At 42.5% G+C, this 23375-nt stretch overlaps 1 protein-coding gene across 2 annotated transcripts; it reads left to right on the top strand.

The window, feature by feature from the left end:
• Window positions 1–9913: 9913 nt before the first annotated feature.
• GCSAM (germinal center associated signaling and motility) lies at window positions 9914–21897 on the top strand. Of its 2 annotated transcripts, none has more exons than XM_014842195.3 (6): window positions 9914–10099; window positions 12886–12954; window positions 15514–15558; window positions 16599–16645; window positions 18382–18410; window positions 19301–21897. In XM_014842195.3, the coding sequence occupies exons 1-6, from the start codon at window positions 10071–10073 to the stop codon at window positions 19610–19612; spliced, it is 531 nt and encodes a 176-aa protein (XP_014697681.1). In that variant the 5' UTR covers window positions 9914–10070; the 3' UTR covers window positions 19613–21897. The 2 variants fall into 2 exon arrangements, with proteins under 2 accessions (XP_014697681.1, XP_014697672.1); XM_014842186.3 differs by having other exon boundaries at window positions 9944–10099; window positions 19298–21897.
• The last annotated feature ends 1478 nt before the right edge of the window (window positions 21898–23375 follow it).

Raw genomic sequence — 23375 nt, 5'->3', positions numbered from 1 at the left:
AAAATTTCCTTGATTTAAAATACCTATTATTTTAAATATCTAAAACATCTCAAAAATCTTAGAAAAAGTTTTAGTTTTAGAGCCAGAAAATAAGCTTATGCAACCTGGATAGTTTGTGTATTGCTTTTGGAGCAAAATGGTTTGATTCTCTTTGTGAAAAATAAAATGCCATTAAAGTAGCAGCTTAAATGTTGCTCTTGAACCGAGTATTGATTTTTGTCATGCGTTGTACTTCACTCATCTTGGGAATGCTCAGTGAGCTAAAATAGTAAAGAATGGAAATTGATTTAGGCTGAACCAAATAACTCCATCCTAAAGGAAACTTTCAGTGTCCATTTTGTTCACCATTATATTTACAACAATGAGCACAACACCTGGAAGATAATTATTCAGAATAGTCTTAACATTTAACAGTTGTTATGTGCTTTATGTATACTGGTGTATAATAAATGCTATACGGTTATGAACTTATTTAATCTTTACAACAATCACGCAAGGTAGGTACTATTATTCCCAATTTACAAATGAGTAAACTGAAAGAGTGAGTGTGAGTAATTTGCCTAAAATCTCACAACCAGTAAGAGGTACAGCACAGATTTGAAAACAGTACTGTGATTAGCTATTATGTTATACATACCTCCAGTATGGTAAGTCCTAAATAAGTATCTGAAGAATTAATAAAAATTTTCATCTATGTCTTTAGGATCATGCTTCCACCCAAGGGTTAGGAAATCTGAATGCTGTTCCAAACTTTGTTCTTGTACAATGGGTGGTAAGCACATTTTCAGAAGCCAAGTGTAGAGACTCCATTCACACAACATCCCTGTGGAGAAGACAATTTGGTTTGCTCCTGCTGGGAAAGTCAAATCAAACTACTATCATTTCTCTCCAAAACTAATTTCAACCAGTTTTTTTCCTGTGATAATTACATGGCAGTTGTTTCTGTGTTTGAAGGATCCTGTTAATGAGTTCTGAACCAACTGGAAATTAAGGCAAAAGATTAAGGCAGCTAGAGACTAAAACACACACACCCCCACCACCACACGCAAACCCTTCTTAGTGACTGAGCTGCCACAGAGAACGTAGTTGCCTTCTGGCCACGAGAATTGGACACATTGACCACTGTAGGCATTTATCATTGAGTTACTGTGTAGCTGAGAACAGCAGAAAATACAAGATTTCTAAGAGCAATTCCACGACCAAAAGAAATCAGGAAGAAGAGGCTGGACAAAGAATGTCCAGATTCTGCTTCCAGATTCATCAATCTGATAAGCCACTCCGCCTCAGCAGAATGAATGAGGAGGTGGGGACAGGCCAGGACTGTTAGGGCAATGGCGAGTGAAGCCCTCGATCTGGAATGAGACACCAGGACGGGGAACACGTGCTCTCCACAACTGCAGCTGTCACTTACAGCGAGCTTTGTGTGCACCAGACACTCTTCCAAGGGCTTTCCCTCATTCCCTCGAGCAATCATCACATGAACCTTAGGAGGTGGGTCTATCCTCACCCCATTGTACAGAGAAAGTGATGGAGATCAGGGAATTCAGATAAATTACTCAAAGTCACAGCTAGACGTGATGACACCGGGACTCAAATCTTCCAAGCCCATTCAATATAGTTTGCGATGCTTTTAAAATTCTCTAGATTTTATTTTGGAAATCTAAGCCATTGGAGAAGAGAAGGATACTCTCCACAAATATTAGTCATCGTCGGTGTCTGACTATGTTCGTGTCCTGAAGTGTAGACGTTTCCATGTGGGGCAAGAACCCTGAACAGGGCACTGAGATATGAAATGATCCCAGCACGGTGCATGGTGCATACCTGCCCTCATCAGCAGGGTGTGGGGGCCTGTGTGGCTGGACTCTTCCTTCATCTTTGGGAATGTAACGCACAGATGTTGGCCTGAGGAGGGCGCTTGGAGGTCACTTCCATTTGACTCTTCAGAGGAAACCCACTTTCTTGCTTACCAAGGCCAGAACATCATCTGCTTTTAAATTTTTCAGATAAAAGGTTTTCCTTGGTCCTTTGACTCTTGGAATTTTTTTAACTTAGCTTTTTAACTTTTACAGTGCTTAAACTTAGCTGTATTTGTTTTCCTCCAAATACTTAATCTTTAGATTCTATGTTAGTCTTACTAATGAGGAACAGGAAACCACAAATCAAGGCACATTCTTCCTAAGGGTCATTTATGGCCCAAACAATGACAGAAAAGTGCCGTCCCATCCACCTGCCCATTACATCTGTCAGAGCCCTCTCAGTGAGCTGAGCAAATTCTCATTTTGTTTCCAGCAGTCCCCTTACCATTAAAATAACCCTCTGTATCATTATAGCTCCTGACAAGTCAGTGGAGCTGTATGCTAACATCCCTCCAGCAGAAAGCAAAATCCCAGCCCCAAAGTTCACTTAGAGAGGTACTGGAACTCTGTTGCTTCCTCCTCTTTAAAACCAAATACTCCTTACCGAGGAATATCAGCAATTAATAGTCATTGCTTTCAAATGCCTGACTCTCTGACAGCAGCCAGGACTCCTAACCAGCTCATACGCTGTACCACGAAGTAAGTAGTTAAAAAATGATACTCAGTGTAACCGGTGCAGCCACTATGGAAAACAGTATGGAGATTTCTAAAAAAACTAAAAATAGAAATACCGTGTGATATACTTCTGGGTATTTCTCCAAAGAATAGGAAAACACTAATTTAAAAAGATATATGTACCCCAATGTTCCTTGCAGCATTATTCACAATAGCCAAGACTTAGAAGCAATCAAGTGCCCATCAACAGATGAATGGATAAAAACGATGTGGTATATATAAACAACGGAATACTCCTCCACCACAAAAAAAGACAAAATTATATCATTTGTGACAACATAGATGGACCTTGAGGGTATTATGCTAAGTGAAATGTCAGACAGAGAAAGACAAATACCGTATGATCTCACTCATATGTGGAAGATAAACAAACACATAGATATGGAGAATAGACTGTAGTTACCAGAAGGGAAGGAGGGAGGGGGAGAGCAAAAGGAGTAAAGGGGCGCATATGTATGGTGATGGATGGAAACTAGACTTTTGGTGGTAAACACAATGCAGTCTATACAGAAGCCAAAGTATAACGATATGCACCTGAAATTTACACAATGTTATAAACCAATGTGATCTCAATAAAAAATAATAGTAATAAATAATACTCAGAAAGATCTCTCAATATTATCCCACCACACAGTCTTCACCTTTTCTATAAGACTTTTTGGAGGGAAGTCTTAGCTAAACTATTAGATTCCTGACTCTACAAGAACTCTTAAATAAACCAGTTCTTTTCCTATCATAAAGTGCTCCAAAAGGATTTTCTTTATGCGTACACAGCTCTCCCAGCTCCCTTCCCTAATCACAGAAGTCTGAAAAGGAGTAGGCTAGAGCTGGGTTTATTCCATCTGGCTCCTTAAGACTGAAGGGGCTCAAAACATCACTCTTATCCAAAAGGCTTCTAACCTGCCTTGGCAGCTGAGGCCAACTGGGAGTTTGAAAGTCATGCAAGAACTGGGAAGCCATAACACACTCCAAACTTGCAAATATGATTCAGCCTTTCCAGACATATAGTGATATAGACCAGAGTTCAAAGCCGAGCTTGTCTTACCACAAGCACTTATTAAATAACACAATGAATAGATAGATACGGTCCACATTCTGTTTGAACTTATCCACTCTCTCACTATTGGGGTGTCCTTGAGCAAGTCACTTGACTTCTATGAGCCTGAGTGTCATCATCTGTAAAATAGAGGAAACTGTATTTATCCCATAGAATTCTTACAGGAGCAAATGAGAAATTGTAATTTAACTAATTACTAATGCATTTAACACAGTGCATGGATTATAGAAAGCTCTCAACAAATGGTTATTCTGATTATATTATTTTATGATCTTGGAAATAAAACAGTTTTTGCATTGGTCATTAATTCTCTACAGTAATGCCAAAGGATAGAAAAGTAAATTTAAAGATTCCAGCTCAAACTTCCTCTGATTTCACCATCATCTGCTTACAAATATCCAGGTTTTTATTTCCCATTCAATATATGTATGTTTCTCATAACTATTAGGCACTGGGGTAACTACTGAGAAGGATGAAGAGAGAATGTATGATTTCAAAGATTTATTATATTGGCCTCTTTATGTGGAGATGTGTGTTGCTGTACTTTCGTTTGTGGAGTGAAGGTAGATTATTTAGCACAGAGTCAGTTCCACAGCAATAACTGCACATATTATAAATGTCCAGCTCTTTCTTGCTGCGAGACATAATCATAAGACGTTTTCATGATTGATAGCTAACACTTCCACAGCTCAGCTTCTCCCTCTAGTGACCTGAGTAAAACTGAAGCTTGAAAGTTAGCTAGCAATCCTCAGCCTTTCCTTCATTACAATGGCAGACGGATTGCCAACCCTCACCCCTATGGTGTTGACTCTCTGGACTCAAAGAAGACTTTGCTCAACATTGGGACTAATTAAGCTATCCATGGGGCAGCATCCAGGCTGTTTGCCCCACCAAGGGTCTGGGATATCTTAATTCATTCTGGTCAGGAGTCAACAACAGCCCTACTCACTGTCAAAGCTCCCTTGTCTATTTCATCTTTCCTCTACAATGCTGAAAAACACCAGTTCCTTGCTGCTGACCTCTAGATCATACAAAAGATACAGAGGCCATTGAGGAGAGGGACTTTTAGTTTGGATTGAATTTTTCATTTTTTCCTGAAGATAATGGGGAAGAGAAAGGTTAGTTATAACAGTATGTCAAGACTCCTTCATAGTCTCTCTCACACACACACACATCACTTTCTTCACACACAAAATGGCAGACCGTTGGCTGTTACCTCAGATTTCCTGTACACAAAAAAGAAGGCTTCAGGTAGCTTGGAAGACATGCCCTAAAATTTATTGTAGTTATCCAGCCTGGGAAAGGAAGTGGTTTTAACAGAGGAGAATGAGAGAAACAGACTAGGGAAGCCTCATATTTCTTAGATCTGTGTGGAGTGGGCATCCCTAATTTTTAATATGTGCTTATGAGATTCAGGGCAGGCTGCCCCAAGTTGTGCCACTTTGGCATGCAGATTATTTTGAGCCGAAAACAATCAAGACCCAAAAGACTCAGGAAGAACATTTGACCTTCCCTGTAACTGTCTGAAAGAATTTAGATACAGGACCTCTTCCGGGAAGGGAGCTATCACCGTAGATAACTACCAGGTATGATATGAACTAGGTATGGTAGACAGGGAGGAACCTAGAAACATCTATTTATTAAAATTCCTCTCTGTCTCATTGTTTCTGTAAGGCCCAGCAAACATTTGTTTACCAACCATTTACTTTTTTTCATCTTCTTGTTAATTGCTTTTCTTCCCTTTGAAGTCCCAGATCCCTGCCCTCTTCTCTTCAGACCAAGATGACATATATATCTAGTTTTGCCTGACTATCTTTGGAATCTCCCAGGCTTATGTGGATTCCCCATATGTATGAAATTAAATTTGTTTTTCTCCTGTTAATCTCTCTAATGTCATTTTAATTATTGGACCAGCCAAAAGAACTAAGAGGGTAAAGCAGAAATTTTCCCCTCTTTAACAATGCTTTGTTAAGAATTTTCTTTCTTAATTCACTGCTTCACATAATTTACCAAGGAGAGGGTTTTCTGAATTTTAGATATTCCCAAGATTAGAAAATATCCCACCCTAACATCTTTCCTAGAGTTAATTACCTGAGGGATTAATGAAAAATTGCGTGGAGGTACTGTTGGAGAAATGTAACTAAAAATAAAATCTCCTGCCACCCCAGAAAAGCTCTCCACAGAAGTAGGAGAAAAAGAAAACAGTTTTATTATCAAATAAGCATTAAACCAGAATATGACATGAATTACAGGCAACCTGCTAAGGGGATTGCAAAAACAAAGAAATCTTGCCCTTCTATGTAGCCAAGCAGATATAATTATTTTTTTCTTTTTTGGGGGGAAGAAGGTTAGCCCTCAGCTAACAGCTGTTGCCAATCTTCCTCTTTTTGCTTGAAGAAGATTGTTGCTGGGCTAACATCTGTGCCAATCTTCCTCTATGCTGCATGTGGGACACCACCATAGTGTGACTTGATGAGTGATGTGCACATCCATGCCTGGGATCCAAACCTACGAACTCCGGGCTGCCAGAGTGCAGCAAATCAAGCGAGTAAGCCACCGGGCCAGCCCCAGATACAATCCATTTCATACATTTTCTCAAGATAAACAATGACCAGTCCTCAAATACGAAGATTTGACTGCAGCGTTTGCCACGCATAATTCGTCCTAAATTCATTTAGTAATGTGTCTGCTAATTTTCCTTAAAAGAGAAAATTTCCTCTTCTTTTTTTGACTGGAGGTAGGTTTGCAATTTGGAACCAGGTGGCAGCTGCAGTCCTGCTCCTGTCCTCCGGAGGAAACTGGGAGAGAGGCGTGCTCTCTTCCTTGATGATTACATTTCAAAGAGATGGCTCCCAGGTCCTGGGTTGCTTATTCAGCCTTAAAAAGATTTACGTGCATTTCAAAGATGGAGGGAAAGAACTTTCAAGTTTTCTAAAGTAAATGCCCTAAGAAAAGGGAGGGGAGGAAGTCTCTGCCCTTATTTTTTACTTTTTTTTTTTGAGGAAGACCAGCCCTGAGCTAACATCTGCCCATCTTCCTCTACTTTATATGTGGGATGCCTACCACAGCATGGCTTTTGCGAAGCGGTGCCATGTCCGCACCAGGGATCCGAACCAACGAACCCTGGGCCGCTGAGCAGCAAAGCGTGTGAACTCAACCACTGCACGACTGGGCTGGAGAGTTAGAGAGTTAGGCACCTTATTTTAATTTGTAGTTGACCTTACAATACTACAATATTATAAATAATAATATATTGTGCTTCATGTATCAAGTCCTCCTAGATTGACATTACCCTCCTTTCCCTCACAGGCCCCGCTCACTCCAGAAAATTTTTTCCTCCTAGACAAGGACTATCCCCCTCTCCACCCATTTGTAATAAAGTGTTCCTGGAGATCCCCCACAGAGACAGACCGAAGCCTGGAGAGCAGCTACAGAGGCAAGAGTGATGTGTAATGGGTCTGGTGTTGCACAGCTAGTACCTCAGTTCCTTTAACACTATTTCTTCTGTTAAGAAAGAGGCCCAAAATGGAGTCACTTGTGCTAAGCCACACATCAGCAAACCAAGACGTAATATTGCAAGTGGCAAATAGCCATTGATGATTAAGTATCTAGGTACTAAAGTTTTTCCTTCTTTTTGCAATTACTGACTATAGCTTTTAGCTGTTTAACCCACCCGCTGTTAACTGTGCTGCTTAGGCAATGTGCTGTCTGACTCCCACCTATAGCACTAGGTTGCTATAGATAACATCTCCCTGGAGCCTGGGTCACCACAGTAATGGGTATGTGAGCTGTTTTTCAGGAATTAGAACTCCTTGTCCACTTCAGGCTAGTGGAGACCACCAACTCATCAACTGGGCCCACACAGATGTCAGATAGGCAAACTTTTGACCTCAAGAGGCTAAAAACTCCACCCTCAGATCATACTAATGCCACCATTTTGTGAGCATGGGTCCTATGAAGAGGCGTGAAGTCTGACTACGCTTGCACAGATCACCAGTACCTCATTTCTCCTCATCTCCAGTCACCTACCTCCGCATTTCAGACCACCTTGCCCCCTATCCCATAAATATCCCTGAGTCCCTATTTTCAGGGAAGTGGATTTGAGGCTCATGCTCTTGTCTCCTCACGTGGCTGCCTTGTGAATAAACTCTCTCTCTGCTGCAATCTCATCGTCTTGGTGTTTGGCTTTCTGGGTGGCGGGCAAAAATGAACCTGGTTCGGTAACAGTATCTAACCTAATTACAGTTACAATCTCCCCCAGGAATATGGTCTTAACCAGGCAGTCTGGAATTTTTTGGTCAGCATCAATGAGGTAATCTGCCACATAGCCCCCTTCTTCCTACACAGGCAGGTTACCTAAGCTTGAAACAACGCCCTCTTTCCCCCTTCCGCCTATAAAAGCCTTCCATTTGGTACAGCTCCTTAGAGCTCTTTTCTGCTTGCCAGATGGGATGCTGCCTGATTCAAGAATCATTCAATAAAGCCAATTAGAGCTTTAAAACCTACTCAGTTGAATTTTTATTTAACACATCTAAGCTCCCTCCCCATGCTGCTCTGACTATTGTAGGTACAACCTCTACATTACACAAGGACAAGCAGTGAAGTATTTTGTACTTTGTTTTATTTCATTTCAAGGAGCTCCACCAGAACAAGTCTGGATCTGCTTTGCTCACCCTTGGACCCACAGTGCCCAGTATATAGAAGGTACTCAACCTATACTTGTTGAAGGAATGAAGGGAGAAATGATTGACCACACTAGAGCTAACCATCAACTAGAAAGATAATACAAAAAAATCCATAATTCCTCTCCCCAAGTTCCCTTATTTCTTTTTTTCACCTCTTTTTTTCTATTGAGACACAATTTACATACAGTAAAATGAACCCGTTTTGGCATACAGCCCTATGAATTATGAGAAATGCATATAGTCATGTAGCTGCCACCACAAGATATAGAACAAGAAAAAAATTCCCTCCTGCCCTTTGAAGGTCAATCCTTCCCCAACCACTTGCCCCTGGCCACCACTGATGTGTTTTCTGTCCCTTGTGTTTTACCTTGTCCTGAATGTCACAAAAGGTAGACTTTAACCTTGGCTTCTTTCACTAACACATTTGAGAGTCACCCATGTGGTTGCAGATATTAGTAGTCCATTCCTTTTTATCACTGGGCAGTATTCCATTGTGTGGATACAATACCATTTGCTTAGCCATTCACCCCTAAAGATTGTTCGGGTTCTTTTCAGTGTTTACTGGGCAATTATGAGTTAAGCAGCTATAAACATTTGCATACAGGTTCTTAGAGGTTTTAATTTTTATTTCACTTGGGTAAATGCCTAGGAGTGGGATTGCTAGATTATATGGTTTAACTTCATAAGAAACTGCTGTACTGTTTTCCAGAAAGGCCGAACTACTTCCCATTGCCATCAACAACGTGTGAGAATTCTATTCACTGTGCATTCCTTGTTAGCACTTACAGTTCTTGCTTTTGTTTCAACATTAGCCATTCCAATAGGTGTGTAAAAAGCACTGTGCTGTGGTTTTGATTTACACTTCCCTAGTGACTATGGTGTTGAGCATCTTTTCATGTATTTATTTGCCATCTGTATACTGTCTTTGGTGAAATATCGGTTCAAATATTTTGCCCATTTTGTTATTGAGTTTATGTTTTCTTAGTGAGTTTTTAGAGTTCTTTATATATTCTGGATAAAATTCTTTTTATCAGGTTTATGTATTGCTAATATTTTCTACTTGCCTGTGGCTTGACTTTTAATTTCTTTTAACCTTTTCTTGTTTTAAAACAAGTTTCTCCCGGGGCTGGCCCTGTGGCCGAGTGGTTAAGTTCGTGCGCTCCGCTGCAGGCGGCCCAGTGTTTCGTTAGTTCGAATCCTGGGCGCGGACATGGCACTGCTCGTCAGACCACGCTGAGGCAGCGTCCCACATGCCACAACTAGAAGAACCCACAACGAAGAATACACAACTATGTACCGGGGGGCCTTGGGGAGAAAAATGAAAAAATAAAATCTTTAAAAAAAAAAAAAAATATTAAAAAAAAAAAACAAGTTTCTCCCTCTGACTTTTCTAAGACTACCAAGTGGTTTAATAAATTTAGATATAAGAAGGGAAAAACTCCATGACCTGTCTGTGATTGCAGATGGGGCTTCCCCAGAGACTCAAAGCTCTCATGGACCAATGGCTGCTGGTTAAGGCCACAGCCCGGCTCTGTCAGGCTCTGACGTTTTAAAGGTTGTGCACGCACGTGTGAGCCTCTGACGCTCCTCCCTTGGGCTCCTCCTCCCCTTGCAGAGAGATACTCTTCTCCTTTCAGCTCTCTCTGCACTGGTGGCTAGAGTAACACAGCCTGTGTCTAAGTCAAGAACTCCCTGTCAGAGCACAAGGCGGCCTGAGAGGCACCAAGGACTGAGAGGATGGGGAACTCTCTGCTGAGGCAAAACAGGTGAGTCCAGACTCCCTGAGGGGGAGCAGAGGAGATGAGTCCAGCTAATGTAGCCAGAAGGAGAAAAAGACATCTGCTGTGGGGCGGGAGGGAATTGGGTAAGGAACTGAGCAGAGTGAAGTGCCTGCTATGTGCCAGACACCAAGTTCAGTTCCTTATAGATCTGGCCTTCTCCCTGGAAACACAATTTGCAGCTGGTGGAGAACATCTGAAAAATGGAGAGACTCTACTAAGGCTGGTCTATGCAATAGACCGCCACCTAAGAAATGGAACAACTTTCTGAGGCCGGGAAGGGATGCTCTCCTGAGCTCTTAATGTCCCACAAGGAGCTCCAAGACAGCACCACCCTTTTAGTCACTATTTAAGTTAAAAATAAACAGTAAGCTTCCTACCACCACAAGGCCTCGTCTGGTGCACACTCCCTGCAACAGGTAAGCAGAGGTAGTTGAAATCGGTAAAGAACTGGCCTTAACTTTTTTGGAACTCAATTTCCTCATTTTAAATGAAAATAATAATACAATCTACCTTGGAGGGTTCTAGTATGTGTGATGCTAGCATAGTGCCTGACACAGAGTAGAGTTCAATAATTAGAAGATTTTGGGGGGACCATCATCTTCATTAACATCAAAGCAGCCATTGTAAAAATTAGTACCACCCAATACAAGGGAGTCCCTGGGGTACAAAGTGAGGTGGTCCAGGAAGAATGAGCAGGCCACGGGGTAGGGGGGCTGTCTCTACAGAATTATGTTTGATGTCCCAGGTCTCAGTTCTTGCCACTGGGAGCTAGGACACAAGACCCAAAATGCCACCTGCCAAAAGGAGGCTTGGCGAGCCTGTGGAATGTTCCTGAGAGTCAGTGTTTTCTGAGACTTCTCCTCCCCGGATCCTCACAGCTCTTTGTCAGTCTGCCACTCCAGCCGTCTCCTATCAGATTACAAATTCCTATTTTTATGCCTAGATGCGAGTTTCTCAAATGTAGAGTGTTTCTTACTCATCTTTGAATTCCTGTATCCTGGCATTGTTTCTGGCAGAGAGTAGGCACTCAAGAAGTGTTGGATGAATGATTGGAAACATAAAGAAATAACTGTCTTGAGAAGAAAAATAAAACAAAATACAGATGTGGTTTGACTGAGAAAGTCATGATTGATGTCCCATTTGTGATTTTGTTTGTTAGAACTTTAGTGTCGGGGTGAAAGATTATGGCATTAATACATGTTAGTTGTAAAAAGAAATGGAAATAGGTGAAGCATAAATAAGAAAATAAACGGATAAATCACAGTTATAACTACTGATAACATTAGATGCACTACCTTTATTTTAATGTCTATATTTATCAGCCATTTGCATTTTTTCATCTTTGAAGAGTCAGTAACGTCTTTTGCCCATTTTTGTTTTATTGGTCTCCTTTGTTTTCTTGATAGTGAAAGCTATTTGTACTTTGAAAAACTTAGCCCTTTTGCATAAATATTACAGAAAATATTTTTTCCAGTCTGTGTGTCTTGTGCCATCCAGACTTTCTATGATTTGCTGATTAGATTTAAAACATAATTGAATTAAATCTAGAAAGCCCTTTGCTTCTACCAATTTATGCTTAAAATTCTTTCCGCATCCCAAAATAAGACAAATCCACAGTATAATTTTTTATGATTTTATTGCCTTACATTTAGCCCCACACATTCACTACATGGTGTCAGATATGAATATATTTTTTTCCAAATAGTTAATCGGTTGGCTCAGCATCTTCATTTCCATGCTGATTTTAAAATGTCTTCCTTAACATATTCAAAAGTCTTATATTTACCAAGATTTGATTTTCAACTTCCCCCTCTGCCACCTGGTTACCATCCAATCAGCACACCCTCACCAGGTCTCTCCAGATCAAATTTGCTACAAAAGTGGGGAAATTGTAGCCATGTGGCAGAGTGACACCCATCCCTTCCTGAGATGAGCTCAGAATCTTAGAGGAAAGAACCTGCCAGAAGAGAACACAGCCACTCCTGCTTACTGCTTGTAGGTCCTCAGCTGAGTTGCCTGACTTTTTGGCCTCAGTTTTCTCAGTGGTAAAGTGTGGAATCATAATATCTACCCCATCGGTTTATTTTGGGATTAAATGAAATATAACATATATCATGTACATGTCAAATACTTTTAGTAAGTAGAATATATAATGCATATGTATATAATATAGTAAGTAGACATATGGTGTGTGTGTATATAATATAATAATTATTATATATAGTGTGTATGTATGTAGTCTAGTAAGTAGTATATATATAGTATATGCATATAAATCATATAGTAAGCAGTGTTTGTTAGTTTCTTTTTCTCTATACCCTCAACTTCCCACAAATGAAAAGATGATGATACAGAAAGCCAACCCAAACATTGAACCAATTTATTTTCTTTATTTAATCCTTTCCTCGCCTTTTCTCCCATGTTCTCTGCCTTGGTGCTTTCTGTGAAAGATGGCAATTTACATGAGACCAGGCCAGTACCCTTCCTCGTTCCTGCGTACAGTCCCAACACTGTGCCGAGCAGTTAGGCCTCCCTGTATACACTGATAGTGTCGCGTAAAGCAGTGTTGGAGAACATCGGTGGGCTGTTGCTGTGGCAACGGAGTGTACGTCAGATTAAAGATGGGTTTTGGTGTGGGCATATTAACAGATGTGAGGGCAATAAGGGCAAGCTGAGGTGATTCCAGGATTACACACAAGTAGCAGAAATGAGGAAATTTGGAAAGCCTGGAGAAGAAATATTTAACTCACTCCTGATATGCTGAGTTTTAGGTGGCAGCAGACCACTCAAGAGACACCCTGGAATCTGGGGAATCAAAACCGCAAACAGAGAACATCCAGGTAAGAGTAAATCCCATAAAACTTCTCCCAGCCTTTGTTCACGAAGAATGAAGTCTGGGGCCAGCGCCGTGACATAGTGGTGAAGTCCAGTGCCCTCCACTTCAGCAGCCTGGGTTTGCGAGTTTGGATCCTGGGCATACACCAACACCACACATCAAGATATGCTGTGGTGATGACTCACATACAAAATAGAGGAAGACTGGCACAGATATTAGCTCAGCGACAATCTTCCTCAGCAAAAAGAGGAAGATTGGCAACAGATGTTAGCTCAGAGCCAATCTTCCTCACCAAAAAAAAAAAAAAAAAAAAGAATGAAGTCTGTCAGGTCCTGGACTTCACAGCAGCAGTTGTAATGGTAGTACATGTGGAGACAAGACAGAAGATAAAAACACTTTGAACCTTTGGACAGGAGACGTGCCGTTTTGCTAGGAGCCTATTGTAACCTCTAGCAACCTGAAAGAAGGCCCCCATTTTTTGTTGTCCCTTTATTCGTCTATCTCAAGTATCTTTGTGCTCAAGCTCCACCATGGCTGTTTTATGTTTCATTTTAAGCTCTAAGTTTCTACTTCTGACATGGCCACATCCCCCACATGTCTGCAATTGTTGAGAGGTTTGTGGGGAGAAACACTTGTGATTACCCTGATGCTGTTAAACCAAGACTTCCTCATCAGTCCTTTGCAACCAGGCCTTTTGAGTGCCAGGGAACTGCTAAAATATAGAACTAGTGTCCCAGGGTCCAAGAATCCCAAAGAGCTGCAAAGCCAGTTATTCCGTGGCCTGTAGAGTTATCTGCACTTTTCTCATGGTTTCAGGAGAAGCTTTTGAAAGAGCATCAATTAAAAAGCAACCACTAAGCCAAAGCCTGTGTTAGGAGCTGGGGACCCAGAGATTCTACCAACAGGGTGCATTTCTTCAGAACAAGCTAAGGATCATATATTTAGGGTGTATCACTGAATATATGCTAAAGCATATAGTCCAAATGCTGAAACAGACCAGAAGGACCACAGGCGTAATACCAAGGGAGAGACTGGGCAGACTGGAGAGCCGGGGAACCTTTGCAGAAAAGACAGGAACCTGGAATTGCTGGCCCATAGCCTGGGGTCATAGAGATACATCTGGCCTCCTTCCTGGAGGTTGTGTGAACACACTCCAGACCAAAACATCCAAACTGATATTGCAAGAATATACTGCAGAAAATTTGAGTGGGGGGTATAGCCAACTTACAAGGAGCTTTTACCCATGTTTCACTTTGTTTGACCATTACAAGTCCGTGAGGAAAGCAGTGTAAGTACCCTCATTTTATAGAGCAGGAAACTGTGGCTCAAGGAGTCCAGAGATATTGACCCAGTTACTCACAACCGACCGCCTCCTTTCATCTCACTCCCATGTCTCCTTGGTGAGCCTGATTTCCTAGCACTGGTGGTGTTCAATGGTTTCCTTCTGGGGTTTCTCTAGCCACAGACATAGGAGCTATAAGCAAATGGCTTAAAGTACACTGAATGCAGCCTGAAGAGGAGGAGGAACTACAGCCTTGCCTGTCAGCCCCGAAGACTCTAACGGCACACAGACCCAAGAGGCTGTCAGAACACCCAGCCATGCTGGCGCCACAGCCAAGGTCATGTGCAGCAGCCTCTCCTCCATTGCCCTCTCCAAGGGAACTCCCTGGGAAAGCTCACTGTGGGAGAGATTTTTGGATGATCTTTTCCAAACATTTTTACATAGCATTACTGGTACATGCAATACTTTATAAAGGACCTTCATATTTAACCATGTAGATAGTTGACTATGCCTCAGATTCAGACAGATGCCCAAAATGATACGTAGACTTCAGCCTAGATGTCTGATTGCAGAGGGATCCTGAGCCTTTCTGCCATATCCTGTTTATTTAGCTATACCGTGGGGTCAAGGAGGCAGATTTGATGATCTGAGTCAGTTAGAGTTGCTCTGTTCTTGGCTATTCATTCATTTATCAAATATTTATTGAAAATATATTTGTGTGCCAGACACTGTGGCACATGCTGGTGATATATAACATGATGAACAGAAAAACATAGTCCCCAACCTTGTGAAACTCACGTTCTAATGTAGGATATAGACAAGCAAGCAGACAATTACAATATAGTGTGAACAGGAGAAGTCCAGAGGGCAGTGGAATCCTATATAAATATTGCCTTTCCCGTAGCTGGAATAAATTTCTAAAATGTCTGCAGACTTGTACCTTGATGTCCAGGAGATAACTCCTGTGTGTCCTTCATCACAAGAGGTCAAGTAAATCACTGGAACTGAGGATGAGCACACCCTTTTCCTTTGCTGGCAATACAACAGAAAGTTCGCTCCCTGATTAGGAGTTGATAGTGTCATCTTCATATTTCCAAAAAGCCAGTTAATGTCCTGCGAGTACAAAGGCATTCTAGCATGATAGACGTGTTCAAGTCACCTAGAAGGAATACCCTCCAGGGGAAGAAAAGGTTGTTCACAGAAATAGCAACGGGAAGGGAGTCACCCTAACAAAGCTGCAGAAACCAACCTTGTGACTTGTGTGATCTCCGGGTGTTTTAGATGCTGGGACTGCCACATGGCTGAAGAGTGTTTCTGCCTTCCGTGGTAAGTGGAGAATTGTTTTGAGGGGTTATTTCCCTAGATGTGGTTCCATTGTGGTATTTGCTGCAATTACCTGTGAACTCCCCGCTGTCTGTGGCCACAGCAGAAACCTGGGCTAGTAGCCCAGATACGATCATCTGAGAGTCAGTCAGGGAAGCGATACTTCAAGTTTTAGTGGAAAACAGGAACAATAGTCTCAGGGGTGGTCCTTGTCCTCAAACAGCCTCAGAAGAAGGAATGAAACTGGCTACCATGTAGATAAAGACCTCTTAATCGCACTGCAAATCCCGGGGTCTCCATGTACAGAAGCACATATTTCTGTCCCTTGCACAGAGAATTTACAGCCAGGATGATCATATAATTTATCATCCAAATTAGGAAACCTTGGAGAGTAAAAGGGATGCTAAAAATAGTTAAGTGTCACTAAGTGATTGATAATGACATTAACTAGACCACACAAGCAAATAAGACATATGGTCATCCTCCTTCGAGCAGATCTTGTCCTTGTCTCCTGAGACCATAACAGGCTTCCATTATATTTATGTTGTGTGTTTCTGGGGGGTCATGCATACAGTGTAGTTGCCTCTGTGCTCATGTGGGAGGGTTGTGTGTGTTTGTTTCCTCATTTGCTTGCTCGTTTGGAAATCATAGACTGGAACAGGGATCGAGATTGAAGAAAACTATGGCTCCTTAACTCACATGATAGAAAATAAATTGATATTTTGTCAGAAAAAAAATTCCCCCGAAAACTTGCCTATAACATCACTGCAGTTCTCCACCTTATAAACCAATTCCATATCAGCCTCAGAAAAGCAAGAGGGAAGAGAAAGAGAGAGACACACACAAAAGAGTAGATTTCTACTTGGTCTTATCTTTCATTTTTCCTTTTCTCTATCCTGTTGTTTCTCTGTGCTGAAGGAGATATTACAAAAGGCCTATAACCAACAAATGAAAGAGTTAATAAGTTTTTATAGTGAAGTGTGATTTTCTTTGCGAGTTTCGGAATATTGAAACAACCAGTGTACTTTCCTTTTCTTTTACAGGAAAAGAATAGACATTTTTAAAGCAAGGCAAGATTCTCAGAAGGAAAGTAAGTCATTGCTTTCACATCATTTTCACTTTTGATAAATTATTTTTCCAAATTGCCTCTTCCCTATGCTCCCAAATCTCCTTGGGCATATTTCTAGTATAAAACTTACACATTTTGCTGCAATTTGTCCAGTTGCATGTCCCTTTGTCCCCACTAGATTGTAAGCTCCTTGAAGCAGGACTTGGCTTATTGATCTTCAGATCTTTCACTTAGTCCCTGAGGTCTGGAGGCTGAAGGACTTAACTGAGAACGATAAATGCAGAAGGTGGAAAGGGGGGCACTTACAAGGAACTGAGGGAGGCCAGCACAGGCACACAGAGCACAGAGGAGGGGAAGGCCTTGTGGTCAAGGTTAGGATTGGGGTTTTTGTCTTGAGAGCTACAGGAAGTACTGAAAGGCTTTAAAAGAGAGGCATATATGACCACATTTGCATTAAAGACATCACCCAAGTTGCATGCAAAAAACAAACTGTAGCAGGGAGAGGCAAGAGCAGATGCTGGACGACCACTTAGGAGGCTGATGCAATGGTCTCTGGTGACGGAACAGGACTGAAGTTAAGGAGAGAGAAGAATTCGACAAGGAGAGGGTTGTGAATAGTATCACACATAGGAGAGAAGAAAGTATAGGTCTGAGGACAGGCCACGCCTTCCTCAAGAAGAAAAGCAAAGGAGTTTCGCCTTTGCCTTCCTGGGCTTAAATAGGAAAGCCTAGTTCATTCCCTCTGAATCTTAAAAACTAGCCCTGAACAGTGTACAAATGAATAATACAGCCCTACCACCCCTAGCCATTTCACCCAGGGGAAGTGTGGGTCCCAGGAAACCCCAATCTCCATCAGAGCAAAACAATGTAGACATAAGACCTCTCACAGACTCTCCTCTTGTAGCGATAATCAGGGAAGTCCTAGACGGCCTTGAGAACTTATGGCGATGTGAGAATCTGGGATGTCGGTACTGAGGGACGTCAATCCATAATATAATAAATAAGATGGGCTGCATGGGCACAGACACCTCCAGTGCAGGATGGCTTCATGAGGCTTCTGTGGGAAAGTCTGTGTTTGCTCATGCTTGCTGGTGTGGTTGCAAGGGGGTGGCAAGTGTGTCCATCCACTTCTGCTGAGTGGCCAGAGCCAGTCAGCTTTAAGTAAGTTGTCTTTTGAAAAATTGGCCTGCTTCTGTTCGTAGCTGCCAACAGATTCAGGAATGGGAATACCCAGCTTGAGAGTTTCCTTCTCTGTAAAGCATTCCTTGAGCCCCAGCCCCCACACTACCACCATCCCTTGTCACCTACAGTAGAAATAACAGCCCTCCTCTGCATTGTGGCTCTCTCTCAGACCCCATCTGCCTCTGTGCTAGCCTGTGAGCCCCTTGAGGACAGGGACTGTTTCTGATTCTTCTTTGTCTGCCGAGTGCCTGGTACAGAGTAGGTACGCAATGAATTTATTGTAAGGAAGGAGAGAGGCTGGAGGGAGGGAGGGAGGGAAGTGTGATTTCCTATCCAAAGACCCAGCAAATCTGTCTCCTTCCACTCGCCCTCAGCCTGAGCACAGCTTTCCTGTTCCTTGTTTAGGTGGCCCTGTCACTCACTCCCCAAGGATGTGTTTCAGGTCAGATAAGGGCTACCTGACTGCCTCTTAGCTCTCTGGTTGCTTATATCCCAGTCCTCGCCCCCTCCTCCTCTCCATTCCCCTCCAGTCTCCCCAGGACCTGAAACTCATTGAGTGTATTTTCTTTCTCCAGATAAAGGAACGGCATCCACTCCCATCCAGGTAATGCAAACATCTCAGGGCCTTTTCTGAGATAACATAGAAACGCAGACACCCCAGATGGCAGGAGAAGTTGGCCTCCAAGATCTCTTCTGACTTTAATATGAAAAAAAGTCTTTAGAAGACAGTGCTTGTGAGCCCGGGACCCATATGCAGCCCTGGTGGCAGAGGCAGCAGCCACCTCTGTTGTACGGCTTAGTGAAAGGAACGAACAGTTATTGAGCACTTAGACTATGCCAGGAAGTGTGCTGAGGGCTTTGCATGAACCATCTCATGTAACTGTCACAACGACCCTATAAGATTGGTACTCTTATTTCCTCCATTTTGCAGATGATAAAACTGAGAGATCAAGTGATATTCCCCCAAAGCCAGGCAGCCAGCAAGATGGCAGGGGCGTGATTCAAAACCAAGTCTCCCTCTCAAATCTATGCTTTCCCCTGTACTTTGCTGCTTGGCTTTTTATCTCCTGAGATTTCACTAAAAGAGAGCTTCTCCTGAGTGGTTTCCCCTTTTAATAATGCAAATATCTCTAGAATCTCTAGAATGGTTAAATATCATAATGCAATCATAATCCAATCACACTAAGGTGTCTTCCTTATATAAGAAGGGCCCTGAGACTTTGGGAATCATACAGAGTGGTTGGGGGTCACCCTGGAACATGGGGCAGAGAGGACATGCATGGGAGGGCTGAATACTCTGGGCAGCATCAGCACTCCGGCTGCCTGGGCCAGTGGTTGAGATGGGAGCAGCCATTTAGGGAAAACAGCCAAGACATGGAAGGGAAGTAGCTGTGGAAGAGAGATTTTGCCCAGGGTCGGGTCTGTGTTGAGACTGAAGTGTAAAGAGGATCGCAGGAGGCCAATTCTTACCGACGGCTGTCCTTTGACCAGCAGGACCATGTTGACCACAACTCCTCGGAGGAGCTGTGCTACTCCCTCATCAATCACAGCGTCCTCAGGAGAAGGCCATCAGAGAAGTCTGCTGAGGGGTGGTATGAGAACATTTCCCAGGAGGCCGAGACACCCAGAGAGGCCTCAGGAGGAACAGAGACGGAGTACTCACTTGTCCACGTGCCTCCCACCCCTAGGCATCCACCTTCCGCAGAAGACGAATATGAACTTCTCATGCCCAGAGTCTCCTCTCACTCCCTGCACCAACCACGTCCCCTTAGGCTCCCTCCTGAGAATCAGTTTGTGCATTTATAATGAAGTGATTGGACCAGCATTTGCTTAACACCAGCAAATAAAAGCTGAGGGTGGGGGCTCTGGTTAAAGCAGGCATGGGGCACAAAGTCTTTCTGGCTGACCTCCCCCTGCCTAACAGCCCCTTCTACAGGGGGCTCGGCAGAACATGGTTTACAAACCACAGGGCCTCTCAGATCCTGCTCAACATCCAACATCAAAAGATTAACCAACCATCTTCAACACCACTCTTTCAGAAGGGACTGGCCATTATTGCTTGTAAGTGGCTTTGGAAATGGACTGCTTTACTCAGTGGCAGGAGGGGGGCTCCCTGGTCCCCTATAGCTATGCACATCACAAAGGCTCTGCTTCTCCGTCTGGGTTCTTCTCATAAAATGTCCGTATGATTGCCCTCTGAAGTCACAGAAGCTTTAGCCATCATATTAAGTGTACCCAGGGGGAGTCCACTTGCTCCACAAGTGTTTGTGGGGCCAACTCCTCACTCGCAGGCTTCTAGGCGGATGCCTGTGCAATCCTTTCACTCCATGCCTCTAAATGGTGTCCTTTGCATAGTGTCCTTTGACTCGTCAGCCCTGGTGGCTTGGTTGGTTTCATGAGTTGAATCAGTAAGGTCCAGGCCAGGTTTTTATATAATTTTTAATACAATTTTAATCCTTATTTTTTAATCTTGTATTTTTCCCTAGAAATCTTAAGAAGAAAATCATAGCTTCAGAGACTGATAGAGAGTCCTTTGGCAATCCTCTAATCCCACTTTCCTTTTTTGGCTCCGGGAGGATAATAAGCCCAACGTGATGTTGTAAGTTACTGGCAGAACTTTATCCAGAGGCTGATTTCTTGGCTTCGAATTCAGTGCTCTTCCAACATACTACATAGACAAGCCTTTGCTGTATGCTGTATGTGTGTATTAACACGTCATTTATAAAATATGAGTAAAATGTCCACATTGGAAAAATAACACACACATGCACAGACTCCTTCACTAATGAGCATTTCTCTGTATGCCCTGATTATTTATTTTCCCTCATCTTTTCTTCCTTGTTCCTAGAATTATGTCTAGGATATAATATCCTAAAATAGGGATCAGCAAACTATAGCCCACAGGCCAAATCTGACCCTCTGCTTGTTTTTATAAATAAAATGTTATTGGAATACAGCCCCACTCACTTGTTTACAGGCTCTCTGGCTGCTCAACCACCAGAGAGTTCAGCAGTGGTGATATACACTATGGGTCCTGTAAATACACAAATATTTATTTGGGGGCTCATTTCAGAAAAAAAAGTTTGTAGACCCCCACCCTAAACCATCATACTTGGAGATAAACTTAACAGAAATATGTTTGGGTATTGATGTAACTCATAAGAGCAGGTACCAATAAAATGGTATGAAAATTTTAAACCACAAATTAGATGAGACCAAGGATTAGCAAATTAGACTATTTCTATATCCACACCTGTGTTCTCAACTTCCTGTTTTGTTGAACCCATGGCCATTATATTAATTTTAGGGATGTTAAAATAGTAAGAGGTTTGTTGACAAGCAGTAGATGTATGATGAGTTTAATTGCTGTTTTGTTCCCCAAACTAACCAAAGTTAAATAACTTTGCTATATAAAATGTGCCAAGCGCCCGTTGAGGATAAATCAGTGACTTGAGGATGGATGCATCACACAGGTTTGCTGAGACTTCAGGCAGTTGGTCTTCAACCAAAGAACCAAGCACATCTTGGTATCATGTCCTCTGCTAACTTCCTGTTTTTAGCCAAATTCTTTCACAAGGGACCCTCACTTTGACCCTTGGCCAGGATTCACTTTAGGGAAACAATGTGACACCAGAGTCAGATCAGCGGTGATTCAAGGCCTGGTTGTGTCTCTTCCTCCCTCTGTGACCTTGAGCAGGTGACATGAAGGCCCAGCCTTTTCCCCCGTGAACGGGAGGATTACATCTAATGTATGTAAATCATCCATCACAGACCTTGAATAAATGATAGCAAAGAGCAAAAGGGAACAGAAATCTTTATGATGTATGGAGAAAAACATGTGCTGATGTGCCTGGTGATCCGGGGTTACCCAGCAGTCTTCCAGTGAGACAGAAACACGGAACGCTAGGCGCTAGGCTGGAATTGTCCACTCAGACACCGGACCATCGCGGAAACTGCTTGGTTTAAATACTCTCAGTACAACCTAATAAGTTATACCTGTTTGACTCTTATCACATGAAAGTATTACCTGTCTCAAATAGTACATGCCTTTTAGCAGGACCATATTAAATATAAATGCTTAACCAAAGAAAGTTGTTCTGATAATGAAATTTAGAGGGATCATGGAAGGGAATTATTTGCGAGCGGGAGAGCCCTCTGAGAGTGCTTTGAACTACCTAATATGTCTGTAGATAGCGGTGATCCCGTTTTCCATAGATTTCAGGATTTCTGATGAAAGCTGTGCACCCTCTTCACAGAAAGTGTACATTCTCTCACACACACACACAACACATTTGTATGCAATTTCAAGGGGTTCGGGGTGCAACCCCTCAGCTAAAGATTTCTGTTCTTAATAAAAAAAAAAAAATGAAGCTGAGGATGTAAATTGTCCCCTCAAGCCACAAGTATAATCAGAAAACCCCCGTTCCCATGCTGGTCATAAACCTGTAAGTAGCCATAGTTCACAGAGGTACATTTTATGCAGCAACTGCAGTCTCTGTGGTTTCCGTTTTATGTTCACACTAGTAAATACATCTATAAATAATCCCTTAGTCTTGAGTAAATTCTTATTTAGAATACAAGATAGGCACAAAAAAAGGGCAAAGATAGGTCAGGAAAAACTACCGTTGACAACAAATAAATTCAAATGCTGATGTTTTGAGGACAACTTTGGGTGACAGGTGCTTCAAATATTCTCAGGGATGGAAGGGCACAGGCAGAGCAGGAGAGAGGAATCCCCAGAACTCCACACGAGCCGTCAGAGAAAGGGGATTCTGTTTACGTTTATCTGACTCTTCTTTTCCAAGCCAGCTTCTTGTGTTCAGAAAGCAACTTGAAAGCCACTTGATCTGAGGGCACCTCAGTTCCGCCAACTGTGAAATGGATCAGCATAAGTCCCTCCCACTTTCCTGCAGAGGGTTCTTTGCAAGGCACTTGGAAGCATTGAGTGGGCATTATCATCCCAGAGAGTCTTCTAGGTCTGATGATCATACTTCTCAACTCATCTTTTCCCCCTCACCACTTGTGCTCCTTGTGGATTCCCAGATATCAGCCAAACCTGAACTGAGCATGACCCTGGGATGCCCATCAGGGTTGGAGGCCATTGACGGTGTGTGGTTGTCCAGTGAGCTGAGCTTTACTCCCCAAAACTGTGGAACTCTGAGCTTGCCCTTCCACCTTTCCAGACCTTGGTTTCCTAAGTATAAGGTGAGGGGACTGCCTTCTAACCCTAAGAGTATATGAGCTCTAACGATAAAGGAAAGATTAAAGGATGTCTGTAGATACGGCTGCCAGCTACGCAGCAATAGTGTGAATTAACTTATTTTAAAGCAATGAAACAGTAATGGGAACACAGAAGAGAAGATTTAGATTTCTCCTGTTTTTCTCAGTGCTGATCAGACTCTGAATAGGGCAGGAGTCTATGTCCAGAGTCCACACCTAGAAGGGAAAGGCGAGAATATGCACCTCACCCAAATAAAACACAAATGTGTGTGAAGGAGGACAAATCTGCTTATCCAAATCCCACCATTGCTTCTGGGTTCAGCTTGAGTCCTGCTTCCTAGGCAAAGCC

Source organism: Equus asinus, chromosome 5 (genome assembly GCF_041296235.1).
Source record: "Equus asinus isolate D_3611 breed Donkey chromosome 5, EquAss-T2T_v2, whole genome shotgun sequence".
NCBI lineage: Eukaryota > Metazoa > Chordata > Mammalia > Perissodactyla > Equidae > Equus > Equus asinus.
This window is presented reverse-complemented; position numbering and strand designations above follow the sequence as displayed.